General features: G+C 35.8%; 1 protein-coding gene across 4 annotated transcripts in view; it reads left to right on the top strand.

The window, feature by feature from the left end:
• Window positions 1–14,635, top strand: part of PHF3 (PHD finger protein 3) — a 50,677-nt gene that overhangs the window by 12,739 nt on the left and 23,303 nt on the right. For 2 of the 4 annotated variants that reach the window (XM_050973124.1, XM_030235276.2), the window contains exons 2-4: window positions 6,245–6,320; window positions 6,579–6,740; window positions 7,854–9,669. In XM_050973124.1, the coding sequence (XP_050829081.1) occupies window positions 6,599–6,740; window positions 7,854–9,669 (1,958 nt within the window). In that variant the 5' untranslated portion in view covers window positions 6,245–6,320; window positions 6,579–6,598. The remainder of the gene's footprint in view (window positions 1–6,244; window positions 6,321–6,578; window positions 6,741–7,853; window positions 9,670–14,635) is intronic. The other 2 variants (XM_030235275.2, XM_030235274.2) reach the window with 1 other exon arrangement.

Genomic DNA, 14,635 nt, shown 5'->3' with positions numbered 1-14,635 from the left:
TGAGTTACCTCTTACGTGACTGTTTGTGATGGATACTGGTAGCAATTGATTGTATGTCCTTTAGACAGTTCAAGTGCATGCCTATAAGAAATACAGGGACATCTATCCAGAAAACACAGGTTTTGTATGTTGAATTGCAACTACATCTCTTGGGGAGAATAGTAGCATAGAATCATAGAATGTGATGTGGTTTGCAAGGGACAGCTAAAAGTCATCTAGTTCAGCCCCTTTGCAATGGACAGTTGTTCAACTAGATCAGGTTGCTCAGAGCCCTGTTCAACCTGACCCTGAAGGTACCCAGGCACAGGGCATCTACTGCCTCTCTGGACAACCTGTTTCAGTGTTTCACCAGCCGCACAATAGAAAAAGTTCTCCCTTACATCCAATCTGAAGCTGCTCTCTTTTAGTTTAAAACCATTACCCTTGTCCTGTCACTATAGGCCTTACTAAAAAGTCTGTTCTTATAAGCCCCTTTTAAGTATTAAAAGGCTGCAGTGAGGTGTGCACATATTCTCCAGGCCAAACAACCCCAACTCTGCCAGTCTTTCTTCAAAGGACAGGTGCTCCGGCCCTCCAGTCATTTTTGTGGCCTCATCTGGACATGCTTCACCAGGTCCATGCCTTTTTTGTACTGAGCATCTCAGTAGGCAGTACTGGTATATGGCAAATAAAAGGATTGTGACAATGGATGTTTGCTGCCTATCTATTGATAGGAAGAACTATATCAGTACCAATGAAGCAGTCTCATGTTTATCTCTTGGCCTGATTCCAGATTGTGCTGGATTGAGATAGTTTCTTTAGTTAGATGACAAACAAAGTTGGTCAGACAAAGACCAGCAGAAACCAAAGACAGAACAGACCAAACTTGCTGAGCTTGCTCTATAATTGCCATTGAGTAACAGAATGGGGTTAGAGTAATAATATGAGTTTATCTTTTCAGCTTTGATTGAATAATTGCATATTTAGAAAAGAGAAAAGAGAAAAGATTCTTTGTGGTTATAGCTTTGATCAGAGGTAGACATAACTCTGTGACTCTCACAAGCTGAATAGGGTAGAGGTCAAATTATGCTGAAATCTTTTTAGAATGTGTTAGTGAAGGGTGACTGCTAAACTATAAAGATGTAGTTAGGTTGCTGGTTTATGAAGTTCTATTACCACTGTGAATCAAGGTACAAACTATCCAAGTCTTATTCACTGCAGCACTGGAGCTTAGCAATTATGGAGGGCTCTTCTCGTCCTGAAGTAGGTATCAGCAGAAAGACATCATGTCGATAGTAGAAATTGGTATAACTGCTCTCCTTGCCTGTTAAAGGACAGAATTGGACAAAATAAAACTTTTGAGAAATAAATTAAATGCAAATTCTTGAAGCAATCAGAAGTGTCACAAATCATGTTTTATGTGCCTCTCTGCTTCTTTTTGTTGGTTTGATTGGCTGATAGTTCTTACAAGCTGTGCATGACCAGTGTAGAAAATGATATTGTGTAGAACAGCTCTTGGCCATCTTAAATGTTTGAGTGGTGTGAGTGGGTGTGGAATCATGCTTTGGGGTTGTGTTGGTTGTTTACCTTATTGAGCAATTGGTAAGAAGTGGAAACTGAAGTTTAGAATATGACAGAACTCTTGAAAGAACAACACACTTATTTCAACTTTGAATGGTACCCTAGTGATAGGCTTTCTGTTTTGTTCTGTTCTTGCTGGAAGACATGCTAGAAGCTTATCCACCTGTGAACATAGCAGGTCATACTGGTTGCATGCCAGTGAGCTAAATAATTTAGCATTCATACTAAAGTGGTAATTCTTGGTAAATTAAATTGGTAATCACGAACAGTGTAGCTTTTCAGGATGCCATTTAGTAGATGCCATTTCAGGATGCCTGGGGTAGTTTGATTTGTTATAATACAGGGAATGGAATTTTAATTGCATATCATCTGGAGACATTTCTAGATTTCATATTAAGATCAAGCTTTTAACTAATTTAGTTTCTGGGTATGTTTATCAAATTGGGTACTTACCATAAATGATAAAGAAGACTGATCCTGTAAGAATCACAAAATGTACCAAATGTGTTAGGGAGATCTTATTAATTGCCCTTTTTATTCTGTCCCTCTGGGTTGCTGCTGGGAAATTTTTTCCCTAAAGTGCAGTCCGCTTTTTTCTAGTTTTTTCCTGTGTTTTCATGAGTATTGTTAAAAGCAGCATTACCTCTGCTAAAATCATTATTACCTACTGAATCTTCGAAGCCAAACCAATTTTTCTGACTACAAATACTCTTTTCTTTTGCTGTCATGATGTCTGGCTGTGTTAGGCATTTCAGGCTTTTTTCGCTAAAACCAAATGTACATGTATTTTTCCTCCTACATTTGAAGAAATTTTGAATGTAACTTTGAGATTCCAGAATTTGGTTTACAGTTGTTTCTCTCTGTTTTCTTACCTCTTTATGCCTTCCTTTTTCCAAACTGTCCATATGAACAGCTACACAGTGTTTTATGACCAAGGTTGTAACTTTTCTGTATAAAATTTAAATTTATTGTATTGGTGTTGAGAACCTGGAGAATATTTATTTTGTGCCTTTTTCTGTTTGTGGGTGGCAAACTACCTCTATTTCCCAGTGTAGGTCCTTTTGAAGTATTTAGTTATGCCTTTGGATCAGTTTCATGGGTGGAAAGAGGTTGGATCTGTACTAAGATTTGCAAAGCAATTTAGATTAGCTCTTTGATTTTTAAATACATGAAGACTCCCTATTTAATAAAATTAATTAATTTACATTAAAGTGCCTGGTTTGATGTGTTGTTTTTACTTTGTTGAAATTTGTTTTTCTGCTCCTTATTTCCAATGTAACAGGCTTGTGTCACTTAAAAAACCCTATTCAGTAAGCTTGAGCTGTAGCTCCATCTTTTTAATAAAATGGGCATGCAGTCCTCTGTCAAGATGCATGCTGAATTAAGTTTATTTTTCCAAGTTGATTTTCAAATATCTTTATTCTAAAAACTGTAAAATTGCCTCTTAACACCACAGACATTAAAGGAGAGTGGGAACAAGTGTTTAGTTAATAGTTCATGTTACTTACTCTGGTTCTTTTCTTGCACTGGACAGTCAGCTCAAGGTACTTGCCGGCAAATTCTCTGTTCAATGGGCTACAGGCAAACTTTTGTAAAACAGTTTGGGTTTGATGTTTCCTTATGTAAGTTATGCATTCAGTCACTTAATTCCTCTTGAAAATATATCTTCTTTTAACAGAAAGTATTTTTAATCTTGTTTCTTGAACATATGCATCACAAATGTCAATAGAAAAAAGGTTTCTCATAGAAGGTATACCATCCTCATTTATGATCTTGAGACTTACTGACAAAATAGCATTGTCTTTATATGTTTGGTTGTTCACTGGAGTTTATTAGCTCTTCTGAAGGCTTACCTAGACAAGTTCATTACTGCTTTAGACTGTAACTGTTCTTTTCATTGAAGAATTATGTTACATCTCTGTGTTGTTATTCTCATGTAATGCAGAAATTTTACAATGTTCAACCATTTCCATATGATCTGTGATGTTTGTATGGAATCTAGTGTGGATTTGCACATTCCTGCCATTAGTGTGATTCAGCTGGACATAGCGTTTTACAGCAGTGCAAAGCAGAAGCAACAGTGATATTCTGTTCAGTGTGGTTACCTAAGCAAAAGAAATCCAGGGCTAACATCTACAGAGAAGAAATTTATTTCTACACTTGATATTTACCTTGGTCAGTGTGTCAAAAAACTGAGTATTTCTGTCTTAGTTGTGGCTGAAAATAATGGAGGAGAGTCTTATGTTAATAAAAATAAAGATTTATAAACATCATAGTTTTTGATGATGTATTTAGGGGTGTTTCCTTCTCCTTACCTCCTCTTTCACCAGAAAGTAAGGCTTGTTTTCTTAAGTTTTGCATTGCTAAAAAATTAAAAAATGTTTTCCCCATGGTAAAACAATAGCATGAACATTGCTTTAAATTTGCAAGTAGACTGTTTTTACTGAATGTTGTTCTGTTATGGTATAACATATATAAAAGTGAGTCAGTAGTACAGCCCAGCAGTTTGGAAGTAATGGAGAAATTCAAAATAGTAAGGTGAAGGTCAGTGGTGCCTTTTCCAGTATAAATATGTTGAATGTGACTTGTACTTTTCTTATTTGCAATCTGTTCAGTTGTACACTGGTGTACAATTCTGCTATTCAGATAAGTTCTTTCTTTATTCCTTTTTTTTTCCCTATTTTATTTTTTAAATTTCTATACTTGATGCTGAGATAATCTTTAGATATTTGTTACTAAGATCATCTCTGGTTTTTTTGTTCTTTCTGGTTTTGCTTTTGTTGGTTTACCTTTCCTAGGGTTGTTTCTTTACCTCCACTTCTCCTTCATAATTTAGTTTTCTAGTCTTCTTTGTATCTATTGCTGTTCTCTGTCATTTTTCTCTTCCCAGCAGGGTCTGTGTGGAATGCTCCTCATCAGGGGCCTCATGAGACTGTCTTTACTAGCTGAGTTGTAGCTCAGGTGGTTTGAAATTAGCAAGATTCTGTGCTTCAGTTCCTCTGTAAAATTAAAGCTACAGCACAGAGTCTTGTAAGTATGAAAATACTTTAATTCTAATATTTCTCATTGTCTGTCAGTAATGGACTGAATGTGTCTCTTGTTATTAATAAAGGAGGGTGTAGAAGTTCTGTAACTTGAGCGAGAACGTTGTAAAGCCCAAGACTAATGTCAGCCCTTTAATATACTCCAGAGTTATTTCAGAAGCTGTCCTAATAGTTTTTATTTTTCATGCTGTCTTCAATAGTTTAGTAATTTAGTTCTCACAGAAAGAACAGAAGTGGACATGACACTTTTGTCACAGTCTGTTCCCGAAAACCACTTTGTGTTTTGCAGGAACACTATGAAAAAGCAAATACCAAAGTGCAGAGCTGCTGGGAGGATATAATCTTGAGAACACAAGAATGGGCAGCTGGAGTTAGAGCGAGGGTCCATCTCATTCAGGTTTCCAGCTTAGACAATGGCCAGTATTAGATATTTACTGAGAAAATGTCTAATAGGGCAGTTGCAATGTAATTTTTTTGCCAGTGTGTCCAGTATGTAGCTTATAGCAAATTAGTGATTAAGGAACACTCTTGAGTGGAGTAAGACCAAATTTATCAACCTCATGCACCTTGCATGTGTTATCTGTATGTTTGTAAACACACACAGATATAAAGGTGGCTCTGTGGATTGGAGAGTGGAAGTGGACAGTAATTTCCACAAGCACTTTTCCTTGTGACTCATATGTACAATGCAGTAACTAAAAATAATGGTTAAAATAAAATAAATGACCATAAACTGGTCATTCTTAGCTTAAGAAACTCCTAGCTTTCAGCTCCTGGCACCCATCTGATTATAGAGGTTCAGAATGCTGATTGCTTGGTGCCATGATTGGCCTTCCTTCCTTAAGAAGCCAATAAAAAACTTTCTAATATTTCAAATTCTTACATGTTGGTTGGTTACTTTATTTTTTCATTGTTTTTTGGAATTGTGGTAATATCAGACTTGAGAAGGACCAGGAGTTGACAGATTTTCTGAGCTGCTCTAAAAATTCTAACAATTTTTAATTTAACTTCTTGCTTTTTTACTTTTCTGATCGATGTGTTCATTTATATAATTTTTAAGTAATCAATTTTTAGAAATTTTTAGATATATGTGTCATGTGAGTTTATCTTAAAAATGCTTCAAGGTTTGTGTCTTAGTAGTGAAAAACAGGCATACTTGATTGTTTGGAGTTCTCTGTTATATTTGTTAGACTTTCCTACATGTTTTGCAAAGTCACTTGGGTGTTTAGCTTGATCTCACAAATTTTGCATCCCATGGGGACCAGGATTCATTCACACACAGAATCTTTGAGTAGGAGAGGCTACCACTACAAGAACCAAATTTAGAGCAAGTGAGGAGAATGGCTGGTGTAGTGACCTGACTGCCACTTAGGAAACCTGTTTTCAGGAGCAGCATCTGGGACCTTTCTCAGATTAGTGGAGGATAGGAGTTCACCAATGACAACGTTCCCTGTCTCTCCTGAGAGATTAAGTGCTTGCTGGACTTAAAGCTCTTCCAGAAAGACATTACAGGCACAGATATTTGATATGGGTAGGGCTGAGAGTTTTAAAATGGTATCCTCTCAGAAAACTGTGATTTTTACACTCTGCACTTCTGGATCAGCTCTTTCTGCTGTTTACCTTTCTTCACTTTTTCTTAGGTGGGAAGGGACAGTGAGGGGCAGCTGATTCTCTAAGACTGGGGACCTTCCTGTGGCAAAAAAAGCCAATAAAAATGTGAGTCCACAAAAAGCTATGAGGACTATCTACAGAAGTTTTAAGCTGTGGGTGATAGCTTCTTCTACACTGAAACTGCCTCACGTGGGAATTTTCTGTCCTTTATTTCTTCTTTTTTTTTTCTCTTTTGTTTCATTTCAGATGGCCAATTTATTTATTCTTTAATGTCTTCTCCCCTGTCTTGCTCAGCATTATAGTTGCAACACTTTTTGATAATTTTAAGTTTTAGGCTCTTTATTGCTTGTTTGTTTTTTCCAGTTACTGGTCTTGATGATACTATGGATGAAGAAGGAGTTAAAGAGGGTGGTAATGACACCATTGATGACGATGAGCTTGCTTTACCTAATAGGAATTTGAGAAGCCGTGCTGAAGAAGCATCAGTCACATCACCAAGGAAATCACCACGTTTAATGGCACAAGGTGATTATAGATTGTGTTTGAAGTAAATCAAGTCTTTAAAATCCCACCCCCAACATCTATGAATTTAACTTGGTTGTGTGAATTCCAATATAGAAACTTCCTTTTTTCATGCACTGCAGGCAGAAGCTGGCATCCATAGGGTATGAGGCAATTAGAATTCCTCTTTAATAAATAATTAGTGTGTTGCTCATGGTCATTAAGCTAATTTTTGAGATTTTGATCCTTTTACCTACATAATATTAATATTGTGTTTCTTCACCAAAAAAAACATGATGGAGTTGTCCAACAGCATTGGAATATTAGGTTAGCATGTCTCTATTTCCAGTTAAAGTTTTGATTCTATTTTTATTTGCATATTCTCTTTTTACTTTAATAATTGCAGTCAGACAGTCTTTAATCAAAATATCTCAAGATACTTAATATTTTATTAAAATATTTTAATTCTTTGTTAGCTAATTTATCATAGTTATGGGTTTTCTAACTTGTTGAACTGGAGTTATTTACTGCTCTTCTTTTGTCCCCTATAGAGCAAGTTGAGTTAAAAAGATAAAATTATTTAATATGGCGATGAGAATTTAAATAAGAGCCTGTGGTACAAAGCTGGTGATTATGCTGTTTAGAAAGCCACTGGAATGCTTACTTGTTTAGAAAATATAAAAGTTGTCATCAGGTGAGAATGTGACTGGATCTCAGATTTGTAGACTGTTCTCTAAAAGATTTTTAAACTTCAGTTATATTTATAATCACGATATAGCTTGTGCAATTTTTGTTTGAGGTAGAAAAGGTTGAGAGGTAGAAAAGTAGAGTTAGTTTTGATTGCCTTTCTATCATCGCTTGTGTTTTGTATGTACTAAGAAATTCTGTAGCTTTTAGAATAATGGGATTTTACATCCAAACTATGTCAGTGTAAACTTGTAATGCAAGTAATTTAGTTTTGGGGAGGCTTTTAAGTTTAGTAAATAGTTATTTACTAAACTAACTTTACTAAGTCTTAAGTCCTCTTTGTATCCAGTAAGCTAAATTGAGGTAAGTCACTTTTGTTCTAGGCAAATCCTGTATTTGTGAAAAAGAAGGAAGCAAAATAGCTAAGAGATTTTCTTTTTCCCTTCCTAGAAACAGTACGGAGTCTGCGGCAGAGCACGCTAGCCAAGCGTTCGAATGTTGCTCCTCCTCTTAATACCAAGAAATCATCTGTAAAAAGTGGATCTGCTCCAAAAAATGGACAGAAACAAGAGAGAAGTCCAGTTAAAGAGACAGATGTTGCTGCACGCTTGAAAACGGAGCAGCCTAGGGAGGTTAGGCGTAGTACAAGACGATCAGGACAGGTGGAAGGAACAGCAGCAGCAGTAACAGCATCCCAAAGTAATACAAAATGTCTGCCTGGTCCTGAAGATGTGAAAGAAATAAAGTCTGAAACCCCTGAGCAGGCAAAAGTTGAAGAAACATCCCAAGAGTTAAGTTGTGCAAATTTAACAGAACCCTGTTCTCCTTCTCCTCGAGAAACAAAGGAAATAGTAGAGGTTGCAATGAACACTGACTCTGGGAGGGCTGAATCAGTTTGTTCAGTATCTGCAGATACTGAAATGATTCCAGTTAAAAATGAAACAAGTGATGTGATTGATTCAATGGGCTTGGAAAATTCTTCAGAAGAAAGGACTGATAATAAAGCAGAGGAATCAGAGAAAGCAGAAGAACATAATCAAATTGAAATAACTGGAAAAGATAATGATTCATCCAGTGCTTGCTTGAGTACAGATGGAATTTGTGAGACCTTTTCAAATTCATCCAACTCTGTGAAAGATAGGGTTGATTGCAGTTCAGGTTCCCACAATGTGGAAGTTCTTGATGAAAATACATTGTCAGTAAAGGAATGTGTAACAGAAGCTGGAGGTGATGACAAGGGAATGGAGAAAACTGAAGCTCCATCTGAGAAACTATTAGACAGTACAGACTGTGATAATAAAGACTTGAAAAGCAGAGAGTTTACTTCTGCTGACCCAGGAAATAGCATTTTAGAAAGCACTGTTGTTGACCAGTCAAGCCAAAATGTACAGCAGCAGATCAGCAGTACTAAAGTAGAAGGCCCAGAGGCATCAAAATTTCAGGATGATGAGAAACAAACTGGTATTTCAACAAAATGTGAAAAGAACATTAGGCCCCGGCATAGTAAATCTGTAGCACAGAACAAACAAAATCTGACTGCAAGTACTCGGCAGAAATCAGGTTCAGTGCAACAAGAAATGACACAGTCAAGAACAAGAGCTGGTGTTGCTGTTTCTGGCCTTCACAGTCCCTCTTCAGCAAGTCTGAAGCGAAATGCGGATGAGCAAGAGAGTCATCAGCATCCAAATAACCCAGTTAAAATCAGAAAGAAGCAATCTGATCTGGGTTTGAAAGCAAAAAGTAGTGTTTCAGGGGTGACTGTAAAAAAGCAGACCAACACAAAACTCAAGAAAATACCCCGAGTCCAGGCTTCTGGGCAAGCCCAGAAGTTACCAGTTCAAAAAGCAAGTGATAAATCTCCTACTCCTCAAAGCTGTTCTAAAGATACCCACCACTCTGTGCATTCATTGTCAGGTCATGTTTCACATCCTGGTCAGAAGCAAGCCAGCAAACACCAACTTGCAACTGGGCTAAAAGCAAATAACTCTGCAAAGGAAGAGGCAGAGACTAAAGATCCCTCTGTTGTAGAACATCTGAAGGAGGATGATAAGGAAAAAAACAAGTCAAAAAGAAATGATAGGAATGTCCAACCTCGCCAGAGAAGAAGTAGCAAAAGTCTTTCACTTGATGAACCTCCGTTATTCATTCCAGATAACATTTCAACTGTTAAAAAGGAAGGCTTGGAACATACCTCTGCTAGTGAAAGCAAACATATTTGGGTGCCCAGCAAGCAGTGTGGCTTTTGCAAAAAGCCACATGGCAACAGGTGTGTGTGGCAGTGTGTTTCAGGAATTAATTACTGGTCTTGGAAGCTATTTTTTTCCCTTCCACCAAATGTTTTACACTGCTCATGCCAAAACAAAGTCCTAGTCTGGGAATACGAGTCTGTATGTCACACAGTCAGTTCATTTCTTTTGCACTCATACACTTTTTTTCAGTCATTTAAACAGAGCATTAGAAACTAGTTTGGCCCAGAAGTTTGAATACAAATGTTTTATTATATGAGTACATATTTTGATGACTGTATAATTCTTCTATGCTGTTTAATTATGCACTTTAAGCTTGGGTTTTTTTCATAGAAAAAAGATTAGGTACCTGTGTTTCAGGTTGTCATTCCTTCTTTCCAGAATCCTCTTAAGTGGAAGGATCACTATAAACCAAAAAAATCAAATAGTTGTTTGCATGTGACTTTTATTTGGTATAGGTCCAATTCTAATAGTAGAGACACAGAGATTTTTTTTTTTCACTTTGTGTAATCAGTGCCCTGAGGTTTCATGTAACTGTAATTAAGTAATTACTAGGGAAGAGAGGAAGAAGAATGTAAAAAAAACTCTCAAAACTTTCCATATCTGAAATTACCTTTAAACTTAATAATGAGGTTGCAGCTGAAGTTGATAATATCCCTCTGTGGCAAAACTTGTTCTGCACAGTAAGTGAGCTGAAAAAGACCATTCGGTTTCACTAATGAGCTGTTAGTCCAAGAATAAGAATTCCTTTATTACACATACTGTGTTTTAATATTGAAGTATTTTTTCTTGCTGTTCTACCTGCTAGGCTAGTTTTTGGTTTTTTAATGTCAAATTGAAGATATTTGTGATTATCTTATGTGAGAGAAAGTTTTAATAGTACTTTATAACGATTGTGCTTTAGAACTCTATACATCACAGAGAAATATGGAACAATTATCTTTGGCACCTGAGGGGTTTTTTTCCATTTGTTTGTATCTAAGAAGCCCTTCTGAGCTTTATTGACTCATTGTATCATATTTAAAAAACAAATACATGAAAATTCATTTACTGTACAGCTGCAGTAACTGCATCATTGTAGACTACTAAGAGAATCAATAAGAGGTTTGCTCTGCTTGGTTGCTGAGGATTACCTGATTGAAGGGATGCTCAAATTTAGTTCCATGTGGTTTTGTGTTTTAAAAAAAAAATCCTTTTATTTTTAAGACTCATATCATCTGTCTTTGTAAGAGTGCTTAAATTTAAGCAGGTTGCATTTCCTTAGTTTTTGTCATCTTAGGCATTACCATGACAGTAAAACTGTATGAGTAGCCTGTATTTCAGTGAATTGTTTACATCCCAAAAGGCTGCTTTCTGGATAAAAAATGCTTCTGTAGATATTTTTAAATTAAAATATGATATTTGGAATTTAATCTACTTGGTAGCTGTTAAGAATGCAGCTTTGACTTGAACTTGTGCTATATTCTTTCTATTTTTGCTACTATTTTAAGCATTCTGTAGTTTGGGTTTTTTTCAATGTCTTGTTAGAGTTCAGAAAGTCTTAATTTTTATTACTAAATGGATCTAACCAGTGTGGGAAGATGTGGCAGTTACTCAGTTAAATCTACTTATTTTAGTTTATAAAGTCAAAGTAGCATTGCAGAAGATACAGGGATACACATCAATATAGGATTGAGTTCAACAAACCCAATTTTGCATTGCCAGTTCTTACTGCTGCCAGAAGAATAATATCGTGTATGAATCACCAGTTGAGGTTGGATTGAGACAGCCCATGAGTTGCCACAGATGGTAATTATGGGTATCATCAGTTTTGTAATGTTAGTCTTCAGTGTTTTAGGGTTTTTGTGTTGGAATTGTGTTACTTTTTGTCTGCATAGCAAAACTGTTGACACAACCAGCACTTTCAGCAGAAGATAACCAGATTTGCTAAGCATAGAGAGATTTTTAGCACATAAACACAGAATTTTTTTAGATAAAAAGAGACTTAGTAGTGCAATAAGGAAACTTGCACTATTGTGCTTCATGCCTAATAACAGAAAATTTAAGACTGTCAGTGCATGACTTTTTTTTTTTTGTTACTAATCTAAATAATAAAGTTTTAATTTCTTCAGATTACTTTACTTGTCTTATGCTACAAATAACTTAAACCTTGCAGGTTCACTTGCTATTATTAAGATACCAGAGGAAGCAAAACTTGTATCTCCAGTGCTTTGGCATTTTGTCCTAATTTAATTATTAGAGCAAGAAAAAGAAAATACTTCTAATACAGTGCTTCTAATAAAAGAGAAGAAGTGTATGATGAATTTGAATTCTGTCTCTTGGAAACCCATCAAAACTATCAACATTTACTGTAATGAAAAGGGAATTTTAGTTAGCTGTTTGGACTACTTTTCAAGGAATTTATTTTTCTCATTTGAAACCACCTAGCTGGTCCCTCTTACCCTTTTTTCTCATTGTATAAGAGAAAATGAGAAAGTGTAAGACACAAATACTGTCAAATGGCTGTATTTTCAAGAAACGTCAAAGGCAGAACTAAGATCTGAAACAACATTTTTGTTTATAGCTCTATGGGAATTTCAGTTTTGGAAATTTTATTCAATGCTGTGGTCAAAATTGCTTTTAGGAAGAGAAGTTAAACTGAAGTTGCAGCCCCAAACTGGGAAGTAATTTGCCAAGAGCTTTGCAGGATGTCATGTTAAAGTAACATTTAAAGTGCAGGATGCAGAGTAGTAGTCACTAGAACCTTTGTGTATTCCCTGTAATAAATGTAAAGCCACTTAATTGTTGTTATTGCAATACCAAGCTTTGGAGAATTGATTCAGGTTGAAGGTAATGTGTGGAAATTGTGGCATCAGCTTTCTTTGTGTACAGAATTCCCGAAGGGTGATGCTTTCATAGGCCTTAACTGACCCAGAGTAATTTTACTCTGCCTGTTAGAACAGGAGTAGAAGAATGGTACTTCAATGTTGCTTTATTTCAGATCAACATATGGCAAATGGAGTAAATTTATACCTTTAGGAATCCATGCAGTAATTTGCTGGCCTCGTGCAAAGTCGAAGTACACTTACCTTGAACTGCAGATACAGTGGGTTTGGGAAAGGAGGACTTCTGTTTTATGAACATGAGATTTGCACGATCAAAAAAGTTTACAAGTTATAACATCTTGCATTGTAAGAGACAATGTTTGCTTGCTTTCTGTTAATAGATCATCATTGTTTGGCACCTGAGCTTTGAACAATGACTTCATGCTCTCTTTTCTATTTCTCTTGAAGTTTATGAGCTGCAACGATCATAGCTGTTTTATATATAATTTTTCATTACTCAGAGAATGGGTTGTCAGTGTTTGGCTTTAGGACTCTCTCAGCCTGTTTGCTTGATGTATTGTGATTTATCTTTGCTACATAACTAAAAAGAATTGCTCTTTCATATGAAAACTAAGCCTTGTATTTCTGCACAAGTCAGATGACTTTTTGTAATTTTCAGCACATCTGAAAGGGTGTATTTTCAGTGCAGAGTTTGATTTGTTGTTACTCGTAGTATTATTTTCAACATGTTTGACATTGCCAGTGTGTTCCTATATTGCCAGCAGATGTTTTCTAATCAGCTAATAACATAAATTATATGCAAAAATTTTCATTTATCTATAGATGAAAAGTGTGTATGTCTATTGATAGGCATATTGCATTGAAAAATTTTAGATTGAAGTTTCTACTCAAATTCCTAATGATGATGCTGAAAATACTAAGCTTTGTCACAAAAAATAGTTACTTTTCCAGAAGAGAGATTAAAGATCATTAAAGATAGTTGAATTTTAAAAATAATAGGTAATTTCTTGGCATAGTGCAAAATGAAGATGGTAGCTCTGCAGACACTGAGAAATCTGCTAATATAAAATTTCTCTGCTTTTCACTGTGGATGTTCAAATTCTCTGCAGCTGGAGGTCTGAACTGGTTTCTTGCTTGTACAAATAGACAAAATCTAACAGGCATTTTTCAAATTGTCTCCCTTGTCTATAGTCTATCTTGTTTAACAAGAAGTTGGATCAATTTTGGATTAATAATTCATAGTATAGAGCTTGAGATACTCTGTTTCTAAGCAGATGTTCTAGAAAACATTACAAAGCAAGTTTGTAACTTTAATTTGGTGACATCTTCTTGATTTCAACAGTTCTAAGAAAGATTTTTTTTTTAATAGACTGCAGGAGTTTGAGGATTCTCTTCTGAGGTTGTTTTGTGGGGTTTTTTTCTGGTTTTGTTTTGTTGTTGCTTGCACTCAAAATCCAGTTTGAGTGGTTAGACACAAACTGGCCTCAGACCTCACAGAAAAATTAAATGATGCAGGAATAGATTTTACTTAGGGTATTCATTCCCCCCACATTTCAACTATGCTTTAATATGGAGGAAAAGTTAGCAATGTTATAAAACGTAGTTAATTGGAAAGTGCTGAAGTTGATTTAGCAAAGGTACAGTATTCTTGATTTCTTGCTTACACATAATTCCTAAAACGTTCCTTTAGAACTGTAGTACAAAAAAGTACTTTGGCTGATGGATGCAAACTGCAAACCATTTTTACCCATACTAAAGATGGGTTAAAAGAGGAGATTTGTAATTAAAAATAGTGCTAAATATGAGTAAATTATAGTGGATCCAGGTTGTCATACAGCTTGCACAGCCAATACAAAAGAGAGTGATTGAGAAAGGAGCTTCAGGCTCCAAACTTACAGCCATCCTTAAATTACATATGCATATTTTTTTAGGGTAGTGATGCCTGGCATCAGTGGATAGCATACAACAAACAATTTGTTGTGAGAACATTCTTCACAAGGAACAGTAATTATTATTATAATAATAATGGTGCCCGAGTTCTAGTAAACATCCATTAGGTAGTATGAGTGTGTTAAAGCAGCAGATTATGCAAGATGTCATCAGTTTACAGTAATGGATGATGCTTTTAAATTTTTTGCCTCTGCTACTGATTTCTTCCTCC

Source organism: Serinus canaria, chromosome 3 (genome assembly GCF_022539315.1).
Source record: "Serinus canaria isolate serCan28SL12 chromosome 3, serCan2020, whole genome shotgun sequence".
Lineage (NCBI taxonomy): Eukaryota > Metazoa > Chordata > Aves > Passeriformes > Fringillidae > Serinus > Serinus canaria.
Note: the sequence above shows the minus strand (reverse complement) of the source record. Positions and strands in the feature narration are given on the sequence as shown.